Source organism: Emys orbicularis, chromosome 7 (assembly GCF_028017835.1).
Source record: "Emys orbicularis isolate rEmyOrb1 chromosome 7, rEmyOrb1.hap1, whole genome shotgun sequence".
Taxonomy (NCBI): domain Eukaryota; kingdom Metazoa; phylum Chordata; order Testudines; family Emydidae; genus Emys; species Emys orbicularis.
In genome coordinates this window covers 37,900,129-37,920,506 of record NC_088689.1, presented here as the reverse complement: position 1 = coordinate 37,920,506, position 20,378 = coordinate 37,900,129, and the positions used below count along the sequence as shown (strand labels likewise).

General features: G+C 37.3%; 1 protein-coding gene across 2 annotated transcripts in view; it reads left to right on the top strand.

The window, feature by feature from the left end:
* The window catches only part of PCDH15 (protocadherin related 15), a 751,423-nt gene that overhangs the window by 689,063 nt on the left and 41,982 nt on the right, over window positions 1–20,378 (top strand). For both annotated transcript variants that reach the window (XM_065407245.1, XM_065407244.1), the window contains exons 27-28: window positions 4,512–4,600; window positions 18,695–18,871. In XM_065407245.1, coding sequence (XP_065263317.1) covers window positions 4,512–4,600; window positions 18,695–18,871 — 266 coding nt within the window. The remainder of the gene's footprint in view (window positions 1–4,511; window positions 4,601–18,694; window positions 18,872–20,378) is intronic.

Below are 20,378 nucleotides of genomic sequence, written 5' to 3'. Positions count from 1 at the left end.
GGTGCGACTGCTGCTGTAATACTGTGTCCACAATTCAAGGATTTGATAAATTGGAGAGGATTCAGAGAAGAGCCACAAGAATGAATAAAGGATTAGAAAACATGGCTTATTGACTCTAAGAGCTCAGTCTATTTAGTTTAACAAAGAGAAGGTTAAGGGGTGATTTGATTACAGTCTATAAGTACCAACATGAGGAACAAAATATTTGATAAAGGGATTTTCCATCTAGTCAAGAGAGGTATAAACTTATCCAAAGGCTGGAAGTTGAAGTTAGACAAATTAAAACAAAAATTTGCACCTTATTTCCTAACAGTGAGAGTAATAATCCATTGAAACAATTTATCAAAGGGTGTGGTAGTTTCTCCTTCACTGGCTATTTTAAAATCAAGATTGAAGGTTTTTCAAAAGATATTCTCTAAAAATTATTTTGCAGAATTTCCATGGACGATGGTGTACAGAAGGTCAAACTAGATGATCACAATGGTCCCTTCTGGCATTGGAATCTATTAATCAAGCTGAACACCCAACATTAGTTGATAATTGAGTGTTTTGGCTTTAATCACTTGGTGTCTCAGATCGCCGTCTGTAAAATGGGGATATTTCCCTACCTTGCAGGATTGTTGTGAATATAATTCATTGTTTGTGAACCACTAACTGTGGAATGTAAATGGTATGCAGTAAATAAGACATGAGAACACACACTGAATGATGAAGATAAAAATGAATAGCTATCTTGTGGTTTAGGATTTTGTATTACTGCCCGTCACTATTGTATCAGAGCACCTTCCATGTAGACTGGCAGTTACAAGGACTTTAGTGTACTTCATGGAGCAGGCTTGTCAAGGCTCCTTCCCCACTCTGAACATTAGGGTACAGATGTGGGGGCCTGCATGAAAACTTCTAAGCTTAACTACCAGCTTAGATCTGGTCCACTGCCACCACTCCCAATGTGCTAATTCCCTTCCCTGGGTAGCCTTGAGAGACTCTTCACCAATTCCCTGGTGAATACAGATCCAAACCCCTTGGATCTTAAAACAAGGAGAAATTAACCATCCCTCCTCCTTTCTCCCACCAACTCCTGGTGGATCAAGATCCAACCCCCTTGGATCTAAAAACAAGGAAAATCAATCAGGTTCTTAAAAAGAAGGCTTTTAATTAAAGAAAAAGGTAAAAATCATCTCTGTAAAATCAGGATGGAAAATAACTGTACAGGGTAATCAAACTTAAAGAGCCCAGAGGAACCCCCTCTAGCCTTATGTTCAAAGTTACAGCAAACAGAGGTAAAGACCCTAGTAAAAGGTACATTTACAAGTTGAGAAAACAAAGATAAAACTAACACGCCTTGCCTGGCTGTACTTACAAGTTTGAAATATGAGAGACTTGTTCAGAAAGATTTGGAGAGCATGGATTGATGTCTGGTCCCTCTTAGTCCCAAGAGCGAACTCTCCCCAAAAACAAAGAGCACAAACAAAAGCCTTCCCCCCACCAAGATTTGAAAGTATCTTGTCCCCTTATTGGTCCTTTGGGTCAGGTGTCAGCCAGGTTACCTGAGCTTCTTAACCCTTTACAGGTAAAAGGATTTTGGAGTCTCTGGCCAGGAGGGATTTTATAGTATTGTACACAGGAGGGCTGTTACCCTTCCCTTTATAGTTATGACAAGGCTATTCAGTAAGTATTATCCATTCTGTGCACTGAATAAGGCAGGGATATGGTGGAAAAAATAGTATTTGATTGTGTGTAATTAAAAAATTGTATTATAATGAAGAGGCACAGGGGGGTTGAATTAAGTTTCCGCAGACAGCTTTACTCCTGGCATTTCCTAGTCTTTTTGAGTGCTTTACTTTTCCATCTCAATGTTCTTTTAAAATAATTTTTTTTTAAATAATGCAATTGTTAATACAGTGCCCAAAAGTGTGCTAGGTGCTGTACAGGAAAAATAGAAAGACAGGCTTCCTGTCCCCAAGAATCTTATAGTCTAAATGTGTCACAACAAGTGAGAATAAGTAACCACAGGGAAGAGGAGGATGAGGAAGCACAAAGGTTACAATGATGAGATCACATTATTATTCAGTTATGGTGTGTGCACACTGATGATTTTATTAATATAAAAATGTTTGTTTACATGCTCTAATTATTTGGTGGCTTCTTCAGTGATTTCCACACTCTCCACTCCCTTTTCAGAAGGTTCACACTGCAGATAGGATACCTGAATAAATTTCAGATTGAATTTACTCACGAAGTCCCTTCAGGGTTGGTTGAGAGGGAGGAAAAATGGTGCTTCAGTCCCCACTTGTGGAGCTTGGTTCCTTGGGACACTGCCTAGGAAAGTCTCCTCCGAGTTGGGTGAAAAAGGACTACTGTGACCCTCCCATTTTCCATGCATGCTTACCCTGGTCCCCTGCAAGTTTTTCCTCTCTCTTCTGGTGGAAGTGGAGGCAATGATTTGTCCCAATAGCATCTGCAAAGATGAGAATTTACCCATATGTACCTCCTGCCCATACTTAGGCCTACATTTAATAATGTAGTGATGGAAATCTTGATATGCATGGGGGGGCATGCTAATGTTACTGTGGAAATCTTAACTTTTTGGTCCCGATCTGGGTTTGGATATTTACATTTGTTACAGTACTATGGCCTGAATATCTTTTGTACAATTCGTATACATAGATAGAATAATCATAACTTATGACCCATAGAGAACTTATGGTAAAGTGGTTGCTTCTTTTTTAAGAACTATATTTATGCAGTACTCATTAAATACTTAGGGAGTAACTGCTTTTACTGACTAATGCAATTAATTCTACTAAGCTGTTCATTGCTTTAGAGTTCCATTTACTGAATTGATCCTGAATTTTATGGTGAGTTCTTTAAATTTATTTTTTTCTTATACAGGAGTTTGCATATGCAGATCAGTCCACTTGATGACATTTCAAGAACATTTAAATATTTTAAGTTGAATTAAATTTCAAAGCTGGCAGATCATATTTGATGTGAATGATATTCAAGCATGTCTGCCAAAGTGCTTACATGGCTCAAACTTCATTTGTGAAAACCAAGGTGTCTCTTTATTCGTTGAGAACAAAGAATAGTCTGATTTTTAAATTTCTTATGCTTAATGTTGTCCTACTTTCCAAATCTTGGCTGGCTACAGAATCCTTCACGGAGAGGTGATGGAGGGCACAGTAGTTGCTGTAATCTCCTTATGGACATTCTCCAACTTTTAATAAAGATTTCAGATTTTATTTTCTCTGTAAAGACTGGGAGCAATTGCTCTTTTTATAGCCTAAGAGAATAGTACACTTTTCAAACATCATTAAGATTTAAACTTCTTGTTTGCCAGCTCAGTGGCTTAATGATGTGATGCTCCAGAGTGGCTTAATTCTGGGAGCTCCAGAGAACTTTCAATCATGGTGCTTCTGATTTGGTTAAAACTCTGTTTAAGAGAAGAAAGCTGATTTCCCAATCTCAATTTACCTTTATAGATTTCATTCTTCCTTCTTAGTGATGAGTTGGCTGACTGTTCTTGAAATGAAAAGGATAGAGTTAATGCAGATAGAATGCAAAAGAGAGAAGAGAGCATGAAGTCATGCTTCAAGAAATTTCAAGCAGGGAGAGATGTAATAGTCTTTTCTTCAATATCAGTCTGAAAAGAACTTGAGGAAACTGGATCAGAATGGATGCAAAAAAAAGTTAGCCTTTTTAGTGTGCTCACTTGGTGCACATAGGTGGTGCCATGTACCTGGTGGCTCTTTAAAATGGCACCTGGGTACAGGAGGGGTATATGTTTGTTTTTACTGGATTTCAGTGCTATCCAGGGAAATTCATTCTGCAGGATAAGTAGTTTGCAGATGGAATCCTGGCCCCATTTAAGTAAATGAGAGTTTTGCCATTGGCATCAATATGGGGCCAGGATTTCACCCACATTTACTAATTTGTTATAAAGATTTTTTTAAAAGGTTGACAGTACATGTTATTTTCTGACCTGTGTATTAAGAGAGAAGAGGTCAGATATGCAAGATAAGGGAATATAAGCTGTGTGTTACTTATATTTTTGGACCCCTTTGGAAGAAACTAACAAAATAGAACTAAACATGAAAATAAAAACGTTATTGGGGACTTTATCTACAGTGATGGATTCAGAATTGTGACAAGCTGTTGTAGTTTAGTAACAAAGTATTGTTAATTTATTTGAATTAATCTAAAATCTGCATTGCTATTAAAGAAATTTAAAAAATATGGCAGTTGAGGTACCCATAATGCATTAAACTGGAAATAAAACCAGCTTAAAATCCCCTCAACATCAACATCTCACTTGTAGATAAATCCTTGCCCTACTATTTTGGCTACTAAGTGAAGCAAGGCTTCCCAATTCACTTATTCTTGAATTGAAATGTGAAATCATTACAACAGGGCATGGCTTTGAAGACAGGAAAACAATTATCCTGTTGTTTTTGAATTGGGAGAATGTTATGCATGTAAAGACCAACTATATTTCATTCCTGTGTTTTCAGGTCTCTGTGGTCAATCAGTTGGATATGCAAGTCATCGTTTCTAATGTTCCTCCCACTCTTGTGGAACAAAACAAAGATCAACTTATAGGGTAATGCATTTATTTATTATATAAATACCATATGTGCAGTTCACTGTGTTTGTTTTTAGGTTCAGCAAGTGTTAGTCACTATGCGCTGAAGTTGGATAAAAGTTTTATTGAATGAGAGTAAGGAAAGAAGTATTTGGAAAGAGAGTAGTACGAAAGATCTAACATTGAATATTTGAAGGCACATCTATGTAATTCCAAAAATTCCAGGGTTAAAAAGAAAGACCTCATAGACTCATAGATTTTAAGGTCAGAAGGGACCATTGTGGTCATCTAGTCTGACCTCCCGCATGATGCAGGCCACAAAAGCTGACCCACCCACTTTCCCTTAACTCAGCTGTTGAAGTCTCCAGATCGTGATTTAAAGACTTCAAGTCGCAGAGAATCCTCCAGCTTGCGACCCCTGCCCTATGCTGCGGAGGAAGGCGAAAAACCTCCAGGGCCTCTGCCAATCTACCCTGGAGGAAAATTCCTTCCCGACCCCAAATATGGCAATCAGTAGAACCCCGAGCATACAGGCAAGAATCTCCAGCCAGACCCTCATTTTACCAGCGATGGCACGTTATTGCCTAATTGACTAAAATCACGTTATCCCATCAAACCATTCCCTCCATGAACTTATCTAGCCTAATCTTGAAGCCAGGGAGGTCTTTCGCCCCCACCGTTTCCCTCGGAAGGCTGTTCCAAAATTTCACCCCTCTGACGGTTAGAAACCTTCGTCTAATTTCAAGCCTAAACTTCCCCACGGCCAGTTTATATCCATTTGTTCTCGTGTCCACATTAGAACTGAGCTGAAATAATTCCTCTCCCTCCCTGGTATTTATCCCTCTGATATATTTAAAGAGAGCAATCATATCCCCCCTCAGCCTTCTTTTGGTTAGGCTAAACAAACCGAGCTCCTCGAGTCTCCTTTCATAGGAAAGGTTTTCCATTCCTCGGATCATCCTAGTGGCCCTTCTCTGTACCCGTTCCAGTTTGAGTTCGTCCTTTTTAAACATAGGAGACCAGAACTGCACACAGTACTCCAAATGAGGTCTCACCAGCGCCTTGTATAACGGAAGCAGCACCTCCTTGTCCCTACTAGAAATACCTCGCCTAACGCATCCCAAGATTGCATTAGCTTTTTTCACAGCCACGTCACATTGCCGACTCATAGTCATCCTGCGATCAACCAGGACTCCGAGGTCCTTCTCCTCCTCCGTCACTTCCAACCTGTGTCTTATAACATTTTCCTCTCATTTATATCTGTGCAACCCCATTGACATCAACATTGACTTCAGTTGGGTTGCATGGGTGCAACTCAGGGTAGAATTTTGGCCCACAAATGTTTGTCATGTGGTCAATATTCGACTTCCATTATTATTAAAATTTTCATACAATGATAAAGACATTGTTAATGGTAAATGATTTTTTATTTTAGTTACAAGGTATCATGCAAAGACATTAGCCATATGTAGTGGAGAAAAAGATAATAATAATTGAAACTCTTAATGCTTTGTGACAAAACTCAAGATTTTTGCTATATTGGAAACTGTCCAAAATCATTTTTGTAAGATATATGTTAATATACTTCATATTCCAAACATACAGTAATCTCCAGAAGTGTCAGGATTTCATGGTTAGTTTCTCTTTTAAGTCGAGAAGAAATTGCTTCACTCTGTCTGTTCAGCAGTGCAATCATAAATTAATCTAAATAGGAGAGAAAATATTTGAACTTCCAGTTTAATTTCTCTCATGAGATCAGGGAAGAAAGTTGTTTGGCTTATTTATGACAGAAATTGCTAAAGGAGATATTCACTTTTTTAGCTTTTGCTCTTCTATCAGTTCTTTAAGGCAGTGAGGCAGGATATTCAGCAGATTGCAGAAGTTTCATTCTATCTTGGCTGTCATTGTAATCTTACTCCCCTTGAAGAATGAGATGCATTAGGAGTAATGATGTGCTTATCCACTGAAAAGGAAGAGCATCATCCCCATAATACCTGTTGTCTCCTCTCTCCTGGAAAAAAATTGTGGTTACTCATGAGGATGTAGGTTTTTCCCCCATCCCCCATTCTATTTTGAGTTCAGCTGCTAGATTCTAATGCCAAAAACACTACTGAAATTGTCTAGGCAATGGTCTATACTCACAGTGACTCTATCTCCTAGATCTATGAATAACAGAAATAGACATCTGCCACCTAACAGTAGGAACTTTCCTTCAAAAAAGTGGCAGTTTTTGGCATTGTCTACAAAGATAAAGAGCTTATCCTTCAATTACCTTTCAATTATAGGTATGGGTATTATTTGTCTCTCCTTTGCTAAGGTTTCAAGTTGAGTTTATCAGGGTGTGCCATGCAGTAATATCTTCTTTTTACAAGATGAATAATGTATAGACTCCCTGGGCTCCAGCTTTACTCAAATGGGATGATGAAGATTTCGAGGATGAAGGGTGAGATTTTGTACTGTCTCTAAGAAGCACATCACAGAACTTACAACCCAAAGGAATGGGGCAGGCCAAACTGGCTTTAAGCCATCTTTGAGCCCTCCCAATTCTGGACTGTTCCAGGCGTCATGGCAGTTAGTGTAATTTACACAACTCTGGGTGGCTGCCTAAGTTATAGGAACCTTCCCATAGCTGTCTATGGGTGGCAGCAATGCTTAAAACCTCAGCAATGCTACGTGCTGCAGCCCCACCCCAAACATTCTCCTCCCAGTCCCAGGGGCACCCGGTGTGCCTCTACAGCAAGACTTGTGAGAAGGTCATCGGAAGACAGTTTTTGGCCATCTTCATCAGTCCTGTGGCTGAGGTAATTCTTCCCCAGCCTGATTTGGGATATTCATCACTCCTTTATGTTGTTCCACTCCTTTTATGTGGCATAAAGGATTTGGACCATACGTGAGACTCTTACCCAAAGAGTCCAGATTGTACTGTGGTTGATTCTTTTGAATATATGTAATGATAAAATATGGCTCAAATGAACTCAGATGAGATTATACCTTCAGTAAAACATCTGCCGGAAAATGAGTATACTGCAAATGTAACAGTCCTGCCCTTAATGATAAACATTATAAACTGCTTTCATTAAGACAAATTATCAGTTTATATTAGAATTGCATGAATTCTGGAAAAAGTTGTTATGGAAAACTTGTTCAAATAAAACTGTTAATTTGTTTCAGCAGCATTCACAATTAAACTCTTTTTATCCATTTTCTAAATATGTCTATAGATTTGACTGTTTTAGTTAGGAAAAATATTTGCAGAAACTTGAAGTTTCAAGACTACTCCTACAAATATATATTTGTCTGAAAGTTTCAGCCGGAAATATATTTGCCTGGTCTTCTTGAAATTCCTTTGATTTTCCTCCTGCTGTTTATAAAAGCTTTAATCATTCTATCAGGGTGTAAAAGCTAAATGTGATTTATATGACCCATCAAATGCTACACATAACAAATAATGAATAATCAAAGAAATAGTGAATGCAAATAGTTTGTGAACCACCCATAAGTTGAAATATTTTTGCCTGAAGTGTTTTCTGAACAATTTCAATAATGAACAAATTCATAAAAAATAGAGCATTGACGTATAATTCATGAAAAGAAAAAAGAGGTACATTCATCAAATAAATTATGTTCTACAGAGGATTTGCCCAGCTCTCGTTTGCACTAAAGTTACGCTAAATAAAAATGTTAACACTGAAAGATCCAAAAATCTAACCTCTGACAACTGTAACTATTTAGCGATTGGGAAAGTTGGATATTTAGTAACTTTGACAGTGGTAGAGATTGTCAGAATAAAGTAATATTTAAAGTGGCTACAACCTATTCAGAAATATATATTGTTGGTCTTTCAAATGAGAACAGTTAACTCAGCCAAACCTCAGATGTACCTTGTACAGATGGTCAGTGGCTGGAATAAAAGAATATTCTATACATAGAATTAAAATTTCTGTTCTATGTTCATTTTGCTTTAAAGTATTGGCTTATTAGAAAGAGATAAGCAAAGTACCTCTGGCTGACATTTCAGATAGTGCCATGATCCTGTAAAGTCATTCAATAAACACTACAGACTTCCCCTGACTACTTCAATTTCATCAACCAGCTGTCAATGTCCCCTAGTCTACACATCAATGTCAAACTCCCCATTTCATTCACCCACTTCAATTAAGGCTGTTTGGGGTAGGTCCAGCTAGGTCTGCTACAGCTGCAGTAGTGCTGACAGGAAAAAATGGGTTTTGCCTTATTGGAGAAATTGATGTGTGCTCCCTTCTTCAGAATAAATCTCTTTTTGGAGGCAGGGAGCAGAATTAGGAACTGTTTTCATATTTATTTAAAATATGCCGTATGTCTCTTTATGAATAGGGTACAGTCTATAAAGGAATGTGTGACTCATGTGGCTCTGCACTTCCCGGTTTTAGCTAAAAACACTTGAGGGAGGCTGATCTTGTGCTACTTGCAGCTAGGATGTACTAGAAATGTCATGTGAAAGCAAATTCTCATGAGACTTGCACCCCAATTTTACAGACCCTAAGTCATGTTACCCAAGACCAAATAATGTGTGGAGTGGCTAAAAATTAAAACTTCTTGAAATATTTGTAACTATTTCTAGTTTCCTGTGATGGGGTGTCCACCCCATATAAGGCCTGAGCAGGTTAAAGAGAGCCTGTTAACCTTGTAGGCTGCACCTGGAGGAGAGCCAGGGGTAGATGAAGCCCAGCGGGGCAGGGGTAGGCTGGGCTTGTATAAAGTCAAGGAGTTGAGAGCAAGAGGAGGCTGGCTTGCTCGGCTGGTGGCTGCTGGCCAGAATGCAGGCTGGGAGAGGCTGAGAGCTGTAGCTTGTAACTCAGAACTTGGGGGCAGCTTGGGTTGGTCGCTGGTTGGCTGACTGAAGAGAACTAGAAAATGAGGGAGAAGAAGCAAGGAATGAGGAATAGCTTCAGATTAGGAAGAAGAAAACAAGAATGGAAATATCTGTATCTGAACAAAAGGTAGCAGACTTGGCTGGTGTATTTGCTATTTGTGCTGTATTGTTGGTCACCTAAGTCAAATGATCTTGCGTCTCTTCCCTAAATGGATGACCTAAGTTGTAGAAACAGCAAGAATCCATTTTCTGGCCATAGATTATTCATAGGCATACTTAATTTTTTCCAAAAATCTGTTGTATGAATAATCAATACTGCTTGTCAAAACAGCTTCAAGAGCGTTTGTGGTCAACACATTTTCATAAATGTGCTATTATTCACAGTGCTTGCTTCCTGCAAATAAAACCTATTCATCTGAATGTTTGCAAATAAAAGATATTACAGATACCAGCTAAGTAAATTGGAAGGCTGTGTTTGCAAAAATAAATAAATAAAACAAACCACAAATACAGTCTAGCAGTTCTTACCAAGCTATAGTTTGGAAAATAATATGTCATAGATATGTTGATGGTACATGACTACAAATAACCCATGCAAGAAGATGACAATGACACAAATGAAAAGGGAGGCAAGGTGAGTGAGGTAATATCTTTTACTGAACCAACTTCTGTTGGTGAAAGAGACAAGCTTTTGAGGTTACCTGAAGGAGCGCTCTATATAGCTCAAAAGCTTGTCTCTTTCACCAACAGAAGTTGGTCCAGTAAAATATATTACCTCACTCACCTTGTGTCTCTCCTATCTTGGGACCAACAGGGCTGCAACAACACTGCAAACACAAATGAAAAGAGTCTTTTAAGTGCTAATTCCATTTTCTGTACTAAAGGATCTCAGTACTAAAATAAAATGTGATAAATCAACAAGTGGGGGTTAGGTGTTATAAACTATTACAGGATTAGAGCATGTAAGATTATGTCTGTCATGGACTTGAAAGTGGCCAGAGAAATTCAAGGATTAGAAAATGTCATACTTAAATTTCCAATGGAATATAAAAGTGAACAAGCACTTTTTATTATAAACTCCATGTATAAAAACATGCGTCTGGTTCTCCAAAATATATTGAGCCTGCATTTAAGAATATAAAACTTCAGTATTTTAACAACGGTAGTCAGTATGACATTTAAAGTTGACTCCCACCTTTTCTCATAGGACTGTCTGTCACACTTTGTAGCACAGAAAATCTGATCCCCGTATAAGAAATGTCACATTCTCAGTGACACCTTTCCTTCTCAGTCATCCTACAGCACACCATGGATATTGAAAATATAGGTCAAATTTTTCCCCTCTTCATAACTCTGTAAACAACTGCGACTTCTACCTGGATAATACCTGAGCTGAAAAACACTCTAGCTATATCACCGAAATATTTCAGAAATTAAATGTTTTTCCTTTTGATGTTTATTGCTGGTAAAGATAGGGTAACCTTATTATGGAGGTCACCAGGTGTCATGTAAAAGGGACAACTAACAGGAATGCTTGACAAACAAAACTGTAACAATGCCTGTGACTTTTATTTTATCTGTGTCCATGTGCATAACAATTCTTTCTTAGAATGTTCATTTATTTTTAGTTTAATTGGAAAAGAGAGTTAATATCTTTGAAATCCTACTCCTTTATCAAAATGACACACATACATTAGCTACCATTGGGGTTCCAAAATCCTTGGCGGCTTGCTGAAAATCTTACAGCAAATTCTGACATGCATTATTTCACTGAGCCTGCTTAAAGAAACTTATCAAGAAATACCAATTCTCATTGCCAAGAACACCTTTTAGCCCTCCTATGCAAGGGTTTTTTTTTCTTTTCTTTTCATGAATTAGTGGAAAGTGAAGGAGTGGTGGGTTGTTTTTTTTTAATTGGTTTCATTTGTTGTGCAGCTGCTTTTTGTACAGCTCTCTAAATCATTTAAGCTCATCAGTGTCTTAACAGGGAAACTCTGCTGTCCTAGTTCTTGATAGATGATCATTTTCCATTATTACTAAATTAGGACTATGATCCACTGGAGACTCTTCAGAAATTATTCTTCCTGAGCCCACCATTAACCACTATTATCAGTTAGCACAGCATTAACAACTATTCAAATTGACTTCTTTACCAGCGCTCCAGATCACCAGGTATCTCAGTGGAACAATCAAATGGTTAGCTACCTCTATCTCTCCAGTTATTTTTTCTTTACCGGGTAATAAACATTAATTCTTCAGTCTCCTACCTTTTCTCAGGTTCGCTGTCCTACCTCAAAAAAGCCTTCATTCATCAAACTTGTCATCTACTTACTGAGTAGTCTTTCAGGTAATATGTAAAACAAACAGTAAGGCATATCCTCTATAGTTAAATAAACTATCTATCAGCTGAGCCCACTAATTACCATATTCCTTTAATCTCTGCACAACCTCAGCAGTCTTATGAAGAGAAAGGAAAAAGAGAATCTTCTTCATTTGCTGTACTCTTATTCCTTCTTTCTATCAGTTTTGAGCAGTACTTTATGTTGTCCTTACATCCTACTTTCCAGGCTGCCTTTTTCTTTCCTAGCTTTCATAAGCAACTCCTACCTGGATAGTAATGGTCTACCTACGTTTTGTCCTCCACTAGTGGCTCCTAGATCTAAAAATAATAGAGGGAGTCATTATGTGAATGTGATTTCCCCTCAGTTCCTTTGGAAAAAAATAGCATTATACAATGCAGTCCTGTTGTGCCTTTTCAGATAGAGCTATAAACTGCTTGAGCTACATTTTTAAACTGCTTACAACAGCAGTAAAAGAAGACTTTCCTGCTGAGATCTTGGATAGGCCTCTTTGGCTGAAGTAGAGATGTATGTGTATTGCTCTTTGGGTGAATGCAACATAATGCTTCTTCCTTGGCGTCAGAAATAACGTATTACAATAAGAAAAGTAGCAAAGACAGCATGATAGTGGGCCTCCTACAAAGCAGGAGCACAAAGAGAAGAAAAGAAACTTCAATCAGATACGAGGAAAGCTAATTTACCTAATTTTATATAAACTGTTTCCAAATGATTGGCGTTCCCCTATATAAAGTATTATATTCTACCAGTTGGTCTTTAACAAAATCTCTATAAAATATTTATAAATATGCGTAGTAAATTGATTCAGTGCAACTTTTTTGCATAGATACATTATTGTATGTGATATAACAATAATCTTTTGTACAGAACAATTATTTTGAGAGGGGGAATACCTCCCTTGGATAAGCAAAGCAAGATCATACATTATTGACATTTAATATAAGTAATTAATTTAGCCAGTTTATACTGTCCTACTTTCCTTTATCAGACAGCTTCCCTGCAAAATCAGATTATAAAAAATGTGCGTTATATCCTAAGAATAGAACCTAGCCCCAAGTCTGCCTTCTTTGCTATGTGTAGGCTGGCCAAAGCAGGCAGAAAGCTGACTTCACTGGCTGGTGAAGGATTTCCCTGGCATTGTAGGACCAACAAAAACAGATCTGTGCCGTTTTGGAAAATCTCCAGGTGGCATAGAACCAACATAACCAACTCTGTGCCACTCATGCACCCTGATCCTGTTATAAGGGTCATGGTGTGGGAGTAGTGTGGTCAGAGTGCAGAAACAGCTGGTATAACTACACGTCAGGGCTGTAGCTAGTGAAACCATTTTAGAACAGCTCTGAGGCTACTCTCGGCCTAGAATCAGAATGTACAGCCATCTTTGCTGGCACAGCTGGGGATCTGTCTCCTGGATTAGTGGACATTTAGCAACATCACAAAACAGCCAGAGTTTGCCTGCTTAACCACAGTTGGCAAGGTATACTCAGGAATGATTGATTGGAAAAGCAGGGAACTTTAAAATCAGTATTGAGATACATTCACAGAGCTGCTTGGGAAATCTTATATGATGTTTGGAAATGTCATTACTGCTGTTTGCTAATTTGAATAATCACTAAATTCATCCACAATTTTTTAAAATCAAGAGTCAACATTTTCAAAATTGGGCACCTTAAAGTTATGCATCTACATAAATGCCCTGGTTTTCAGAGGTATTCAGCACCTGCAGCTCACATTATATAGTAATGTAGTTATTTCAGAGTGCTGTGAAATAGATGGCATTTCATAAATCACTTTCTGTGTGCTCCAGTGATTCCACATAGTAAGCTATAAAAATATTGGAGAAAGGGGGGAAAAAACCCTTTTCCCTTAGGACTTTTTCATTTTGAAAGTTTTAAAGTGTTTAGGTATAGGTACTGGTCAAAACCAGAATGTTCACTAGGTTGAACTATGTTTACATTTTTTTCTTGTCAGTATCACCTATTGTTTGTACAGGTCTTTTACACAACAACAGAGAAAAGAAATACATTTTAGAAAATAAGAGATTGTGATTGTTAAACCACAACATTGGCAAGAAGACTCCATGATATTTGTACTATCTGATGTTAATTTTAATTCATTTATTTTTTTCTTTTTAAATTGGCAAGTTTTCAAGTTGACAGTATCCCTTTAAAGTACAGTAATTCTCTGATAAGTAACAGTGTAAGAATGGCATCACAGAGTTCTATTATTCATTGTGTGTCCGTTATTCTTATGTCAAATATGCTCAGTGTCTGAGTCAAAATGGTTTCCCCCCCTAATTGTCAGCCCTGAAAACTTATTCTGGTATGTGAGATTCAAGGAGGTATCTTCCCTTTCTGCATACCTATAATAAATTTTTTCAGGCCAAATTATGCCCTCAATGGCACAGGTACAAATCTCTGGTCTTCATTTCATTTGCACAAGTATAATTGATTGGAATTTGGTAAACAATTCTGATGAAGATGCACAAGAAGGAAGAGAATCTAGCTCACTGTTCTTTGTTGACTGTGCAGAGCTGTAAGAGTTAAGGTAGTAAAAACTATTTTTTTCACTTAATCAGCAGATATGAATCTAAACACATGCAGGGGGCAGATCTGTTGAGAAGAAGGTGCTAATGCTGCATAGTCAATTATCAAATTAGAACTTCACTTTAAATTAATTTTGACTAATAAATTACCTCTAATTATAAACTTTTTAATTGTTTGCTAAATGTGCCTTTTCATGTTTGTTTCTAAAATATTGTGAAAGAAGAGAGTCCTTTGTGCTGAAAATAAACTGCCAAGTGGTAGCTTACTGCAGTGTTTTAGTATCAAATGTAAACTTGAATTACTTTTTAAGTTACGCTCCAGAGATTTGCACACCTTTCAATAGTATTTTCTTTAAATGCTACTTTGCAATCTTTAATGTATGCTTTTTTGTTTTTCATTGAATCATCATAATGTTCCATTTTATATATATAATAAATTGCCTTTATCCTAAAAGTATAATTATTATTGTAATTCACATGTACTGTGTTTCTTGCAACATCAATCAAAGTCAGTTGTCTGTAGTGTAAGTATTTGTCATAGTCAAACACTATTATGTTGTTTATTCTTCGATTCCAATAATGTTTTAAACAGCTACTCTGTAATGGGATTGAGAATCTGGGTAAATTTGAACAGCTGCCATGAGTTCTTGAGAATAATGCATAGTATTATCAAGTTCTGGTAATACTAACCATTGCAACCTTAACAGGGATGTCAAAAACATAATCAGTAGGAAGACAGAGGATTGAATAAAACTAAGTGCTGGTAAATGTAACTGCCTATGAGGAACTGGTTTGATTTTAGCACTGATGAGATCAGGATTCATGAGATCCATAATGAAAATGTGTATGAACATTTCTAGATCTTTTTGAGCTGGGTACAATGACTGGTCCATGCAAGAAAGAAAACCTTTGGGCAATGTTTTAAAGAAAATTGGGGTTTCTTTTAGTCACTTGTAGTCATGTAATATTTTGGATGTTTTTATAGTTACCTGTGGGTTTTAGTCTTACACTGTCACAATCTTTACCAGACCAAAATTGACCTAAAGGAGCATTAATTAGGAATGTGTGGCAGGGTTGCAGCTCCAGCTGCCAAGTAGTGTGTCATAGGTAGGAACAAAGCAGATTTAATACTCACAGTAGTCAATGAGTGCTTGTTTATTTGAAGCCAATCAGTTGCCAGTGTACTTAACAGGAAGGAGCTTCCAATCCATACCTGCTATTTTTTGGTTGATTTTTGACTCTGCATTGTGTCTGGCCACATTTGGCAGCTCAAAGTATACACATGCTGCTAGATTAGAAACTATATCTTGCAGGGTTTTGCTTTTCAGAAACTTACAACAACACTATAACTCCAGGGGTATTTTGGCATTTTCACAAAGAGAAGGGAAGAGGAGTCTTAGAAATTAACGGAAGTCAATAATCTTTTAAAATTGTGATTTAGCAGTATTGCTCTTTCAGCGTTACTTTTCTCTGCTGAATACATGTGGTAATGATTTATCAGGGAAAAACAGGAGCAGAAGGTTTCCAGTTATTTGACCCAATGAAAGTGTCTATCTTGACACAGGTTTGATCAGTCCTAAATGCCCTACACAAGTTCTAGTACTATATTAGCAATTTTGTTCGGCAAACCTCTTCCATTTTTGTATTTCCAGGCCATCTATTGCACAACACCACATATTTTCCTGAATGTGTTTTTAAAGTGAAGGATTTCAGTCACTCATAGTCCAAATTTTTATTTTTCTCTCATCAATGTATATGAATCCCTTAAAGTTGTTGGGGCCTGTTCACTTTGTAGACCTGCTCCAAAATTCATCTGGAGAACGCTTCCCATGTGGTATCACCAGGAAGGCTTAAAGAGAGCCAGGACACCACATGCAGACTGTACAAAAGAAGAAAACAATATTTTTTCTTAATGCATATATTAAGATTTGTATTGTTCACATGGGAATATAAACATCATTCCCTAACCCTCACATGAAGACCCTTCAATCTGACTGCATGTACACATTATGTGGGGAGGGATAGTTCAGTGGTTTGAGCATTGGCCTGCTAAACCCAGGGTTGTAAACTCAATCCTTAAGGGGGCCATTTAGGGATCTGGGGCAAAAATCTGCCTGGGGATTGGTCCTGCTTTGAGCAGGGGGTTGGACTAGATGACCTCCTGAGGTCCCTTCCAACCCTGATATTCTATAATTATGGTTCACTCTTGCACTCCTTTGAAGAATTGGCTTTTGTAGCTATGCCTCAGCGTTGCTCAATTAGGCAATTTTACAAGCCCATATATTGCTTCATTATACTTCATTCCCATTAAAATGATTCTTTAAATATAGTATAATGCACTAGCTACATGGAATTAACATTTTTATATGTAGTATTTCCATTCAAAAGTCAGTGTTAATGCAGATATCTTGGTTATGCAGCTAAGCATATAAACATAAGGGAATGCAAAGTTAAGACTGTAATTGCATTATAGACTTGAGTTACATGATCAAATAGAATAATACTATTCTATCACTTATTCAAATAAGATCAAGAGGGTTGTTCCTGTTCCTGGAATTTGTGGACATTTTCATTCTTCCCTTACCAACACTATGAATCGAAGAAGAATTCTTATAACTTGCCATAATGTTTAGTACTCTACCTGGATTTCTGACCAGAATATCTGTTCACTACATATACATTATTTGCTGTAACTGCTCTAAATACCTATTTTATCAGATACAACACACACCTGGAGAGATGCAGTTCTGACTAGCTAAACTGATATGAAAAATTAATATTTTTTGCTTGTCAATTCCTCTAACAAGTCAGCAACTTTAATGGGCAGCAGGAAAGGTACATACCATATATTGGCTAAGTTGAAGCACAATACTTTCACTTCTATACTGATCTCATCCTTTCTAAAGCTTGTTCTATGCTTCTTGTAGGGATAGGCTAAATCCATATGAATTCCTATAACATGATACTCATTATGTCAACATCATGTGTATTTGCTATTTTTACATTCATTTTATTTTAATTTCTTGGAGAGGTTATTCTTTTCCTCCTCCTTTTACTGTGTCCTACAGCAGTGCCTTAGGTATTTCTGCTCAGGGTAGGTATGAGCTCTGCTTCTTTCTTGTTTCAGGGGAAACTCTACAAACCTTCATAAATATGTTTTTCATGAGTATTTAGGAGTAATAACAAATATTTCAGGCCTTTTCCATAAATAGATAATTTTATGTAGAAAACTTCAGAAAAATATGACAAAATAAAGTTTTGTTTTCTCAGTACATGATTCTAAAACCCTTGCTCACATCCAGTAATCCTTACTGATTCAAGTAGTCCCACTGAAGTCAGTTATTAATACTGCCAATGGGACTTCTTGCATAAGTAAGTATTATTCTGTGTGAGAACTTCTGCAAACATTGATTTGCAACTTAGCAAGACCTACATTCAATAACACACAGAAAAAGGAAATGTATTAAATATTAAAATTAGTGAAAAGGTCACCATCAAGAATCAGTAAAATGGTCAGTAAATGTTATCTTCTGTAGTCTAGTATGTTTCTTATTAATCTTATTTTTCTTGCCTATTGACACATTGGTATTCAAGCTGATATTTCATTGAGTGTATTACCATATACTATATACAGCAGTTTGCATTGATTGCTTCTTTTCTGGAAGTAAAATAAAGTAGATCTGCTGTAGTTTATTGTTGTTATGCCACTGAGATCTTGGACTTAGGTTAAGTGATTTAGAGACAGCTATCTGTCATCCTTTGTCACTTTCTGTATAACTTTTGCAATTTGTTTACAGATAGGTTTACTTCCGGAAAATAAAAATTATCAGACCAATACTCCAACCTCTCCCATGATTGTAAAGCTTATTTACACCTTTAGGAGTTGCAGGTATACTCGTACCTGATATGTTATGTCATACTGTATGTCCAGATGATATACTCCACTGAAAATGGTTGAGGATATTATTTTTGTGTGTGAGAGAATTTACTACCCTCAAGTGTAAAGGTAGAACTAAAGAGTTCTGAAACCATATAATTCCACAAAAGCTTGACAGTTTTATTTGTAAAATACAGTTGCAATTTCCCATGAGGCATTTAAAACTCAAACTATATCATAAATACAAAGAGTTAGACTTAAGGAAACTGTGTGCAATGGCCTCCCCTAACATTGCTAAGTTTTTCCTAAGGGGTGAGTATTTAAGAGGTTATGTTGGAATGGGGATTTTATGAATGGGACTCATAGGGTTATCAGCCTACAAAGCCAATGTTTTGGTCTATTAGATTACAGTTCAGGTTTTTGTTAGTCTTTGTTAGAATGAATAAATCACCGTAACTTTCTGACTCTATTTCATTTTCAGGATTTTGGAACGCTATGTTCAAGATCAGATTCCTGGTGCAACGGTTGTGGTAGAATCCATTGGAGCCCGCAGATTTGGAGATGGCTTTTCAGAAGAGGATTACTCCAAATCTGACTTAATGGTCTATGCAATTGACCCTCAAACAAACCGAGCTATAATGAGGAATGAACTTTTTAAGTAAGTATCTAAAATCATTTGTCACTGATGTCTGTATTCTTGTTGCCTGTTTTGCAGCCCACTATCTTTATTTTCCTTCAGTGCCTTGGACTTCTGCTGATTCACAACCTTCAATTCCATTCTTCCCAAGATTCTTACAGATCTCTGGAAAAATATGGTGTTTGTGGGTGCCTCCTGCTGCTCATTCCACAAAGACAAACCCTGTACCTTCAATGGATTGATGGAGGAGCTTATTATGGAGTGGATTCTCATGGAGCTTTTCTACTCTAGTGAAACCAGTGGTCACCTTTATGTGGGAGGGGGCAATCCAAGACTAGATTGATAGTGGCTGAAAGTCATTGCCATATATTAAATGTCTAGACATTTATATGTGTAGTGAGAATATGCACAGTCTAGGATAGGATCTACATAGGATTAAAAAAATTATAGGGGTTATAAACCTTCATGCTTCAGGGCTGAAGCCAACCACTAATTAATGGGGTTAAGAAAGAACTTCCCCTCTGAGTAGTTTGCGCCATTGCTCACTACAAGGTTGATGCACTTTCCTTTAAAGGTGGTATTGGCTGCTGTTGTAGACAAAATATGGCAGTAAATCTAATAGTCTAATCCACTATGGCAATTCCTTCACGTTCTTAATTAATTTCCAAGTGGGTGAACATTTGCCAGCATCACAAAAACCACCACAACTATTGGCTTATCTTTGGTAGTCTCAGAAGCCAACGACTGAATGTCATGGAAACTAAATTACTTTCTCACTTCTAGACATGGTATCTCTAGGTAATGGCTGGGGGTAGTTTATGGGACTAAATGAGTACCTTACTCTACAGAGATGTCATTCTGTCACTTTTTGTAAGCACTGTGTTCAATCAAAATGTATATATGAATAAATAAATTCCTTCTCTGCCACCTGCAGAAATGACCCTCTTAGACCTATTATTTTTATCTTGGTTTCCAAATGTATTTCCATGAGCCTTGTATTTGTATGAAAGCAAGGAAAAGGCTTACCTAGTCTTTCCAGATCAACTGTTGTCTGCTGCTTCTTCCTACATTTTGTCTGAGTGTTTGCTTCTCCCACAGTGAGAGTTAGACCAGAGCATTCAGAGATGGCATAAGGCAGTCTGTGTCCGTCACAGATCTAAAAAGCAAATGGCCGTAAGCTTTCTTTTGGATTAATTACAGTCTGAGGCACCTAGATCCATACAGGCAAAAATTATAAGGCCAGAAGAGACCAGTGTGATCATCTAGTCTGATCTCCTGTATAGCAGAGGCCAGAGCAGTTTCCAAAATTAATTCTTGTTTGAACTAGAGTATATCTTGTAGAAAAACATCTAATCTTGATTTTAAAATTTCCAGTGCAGAATTCGTCATGCCCCTTGGTAAATTGTTCCAATGGTTATTTATCCTGACTGCTAAAATGTTGTCTCTTATTTCTAGTCTAGTTTGTCAAGCTTCAGCTTCCAGCCATTGGATTTTTCTAGATTGAAGAACCCTCTATTATCTAATTTCT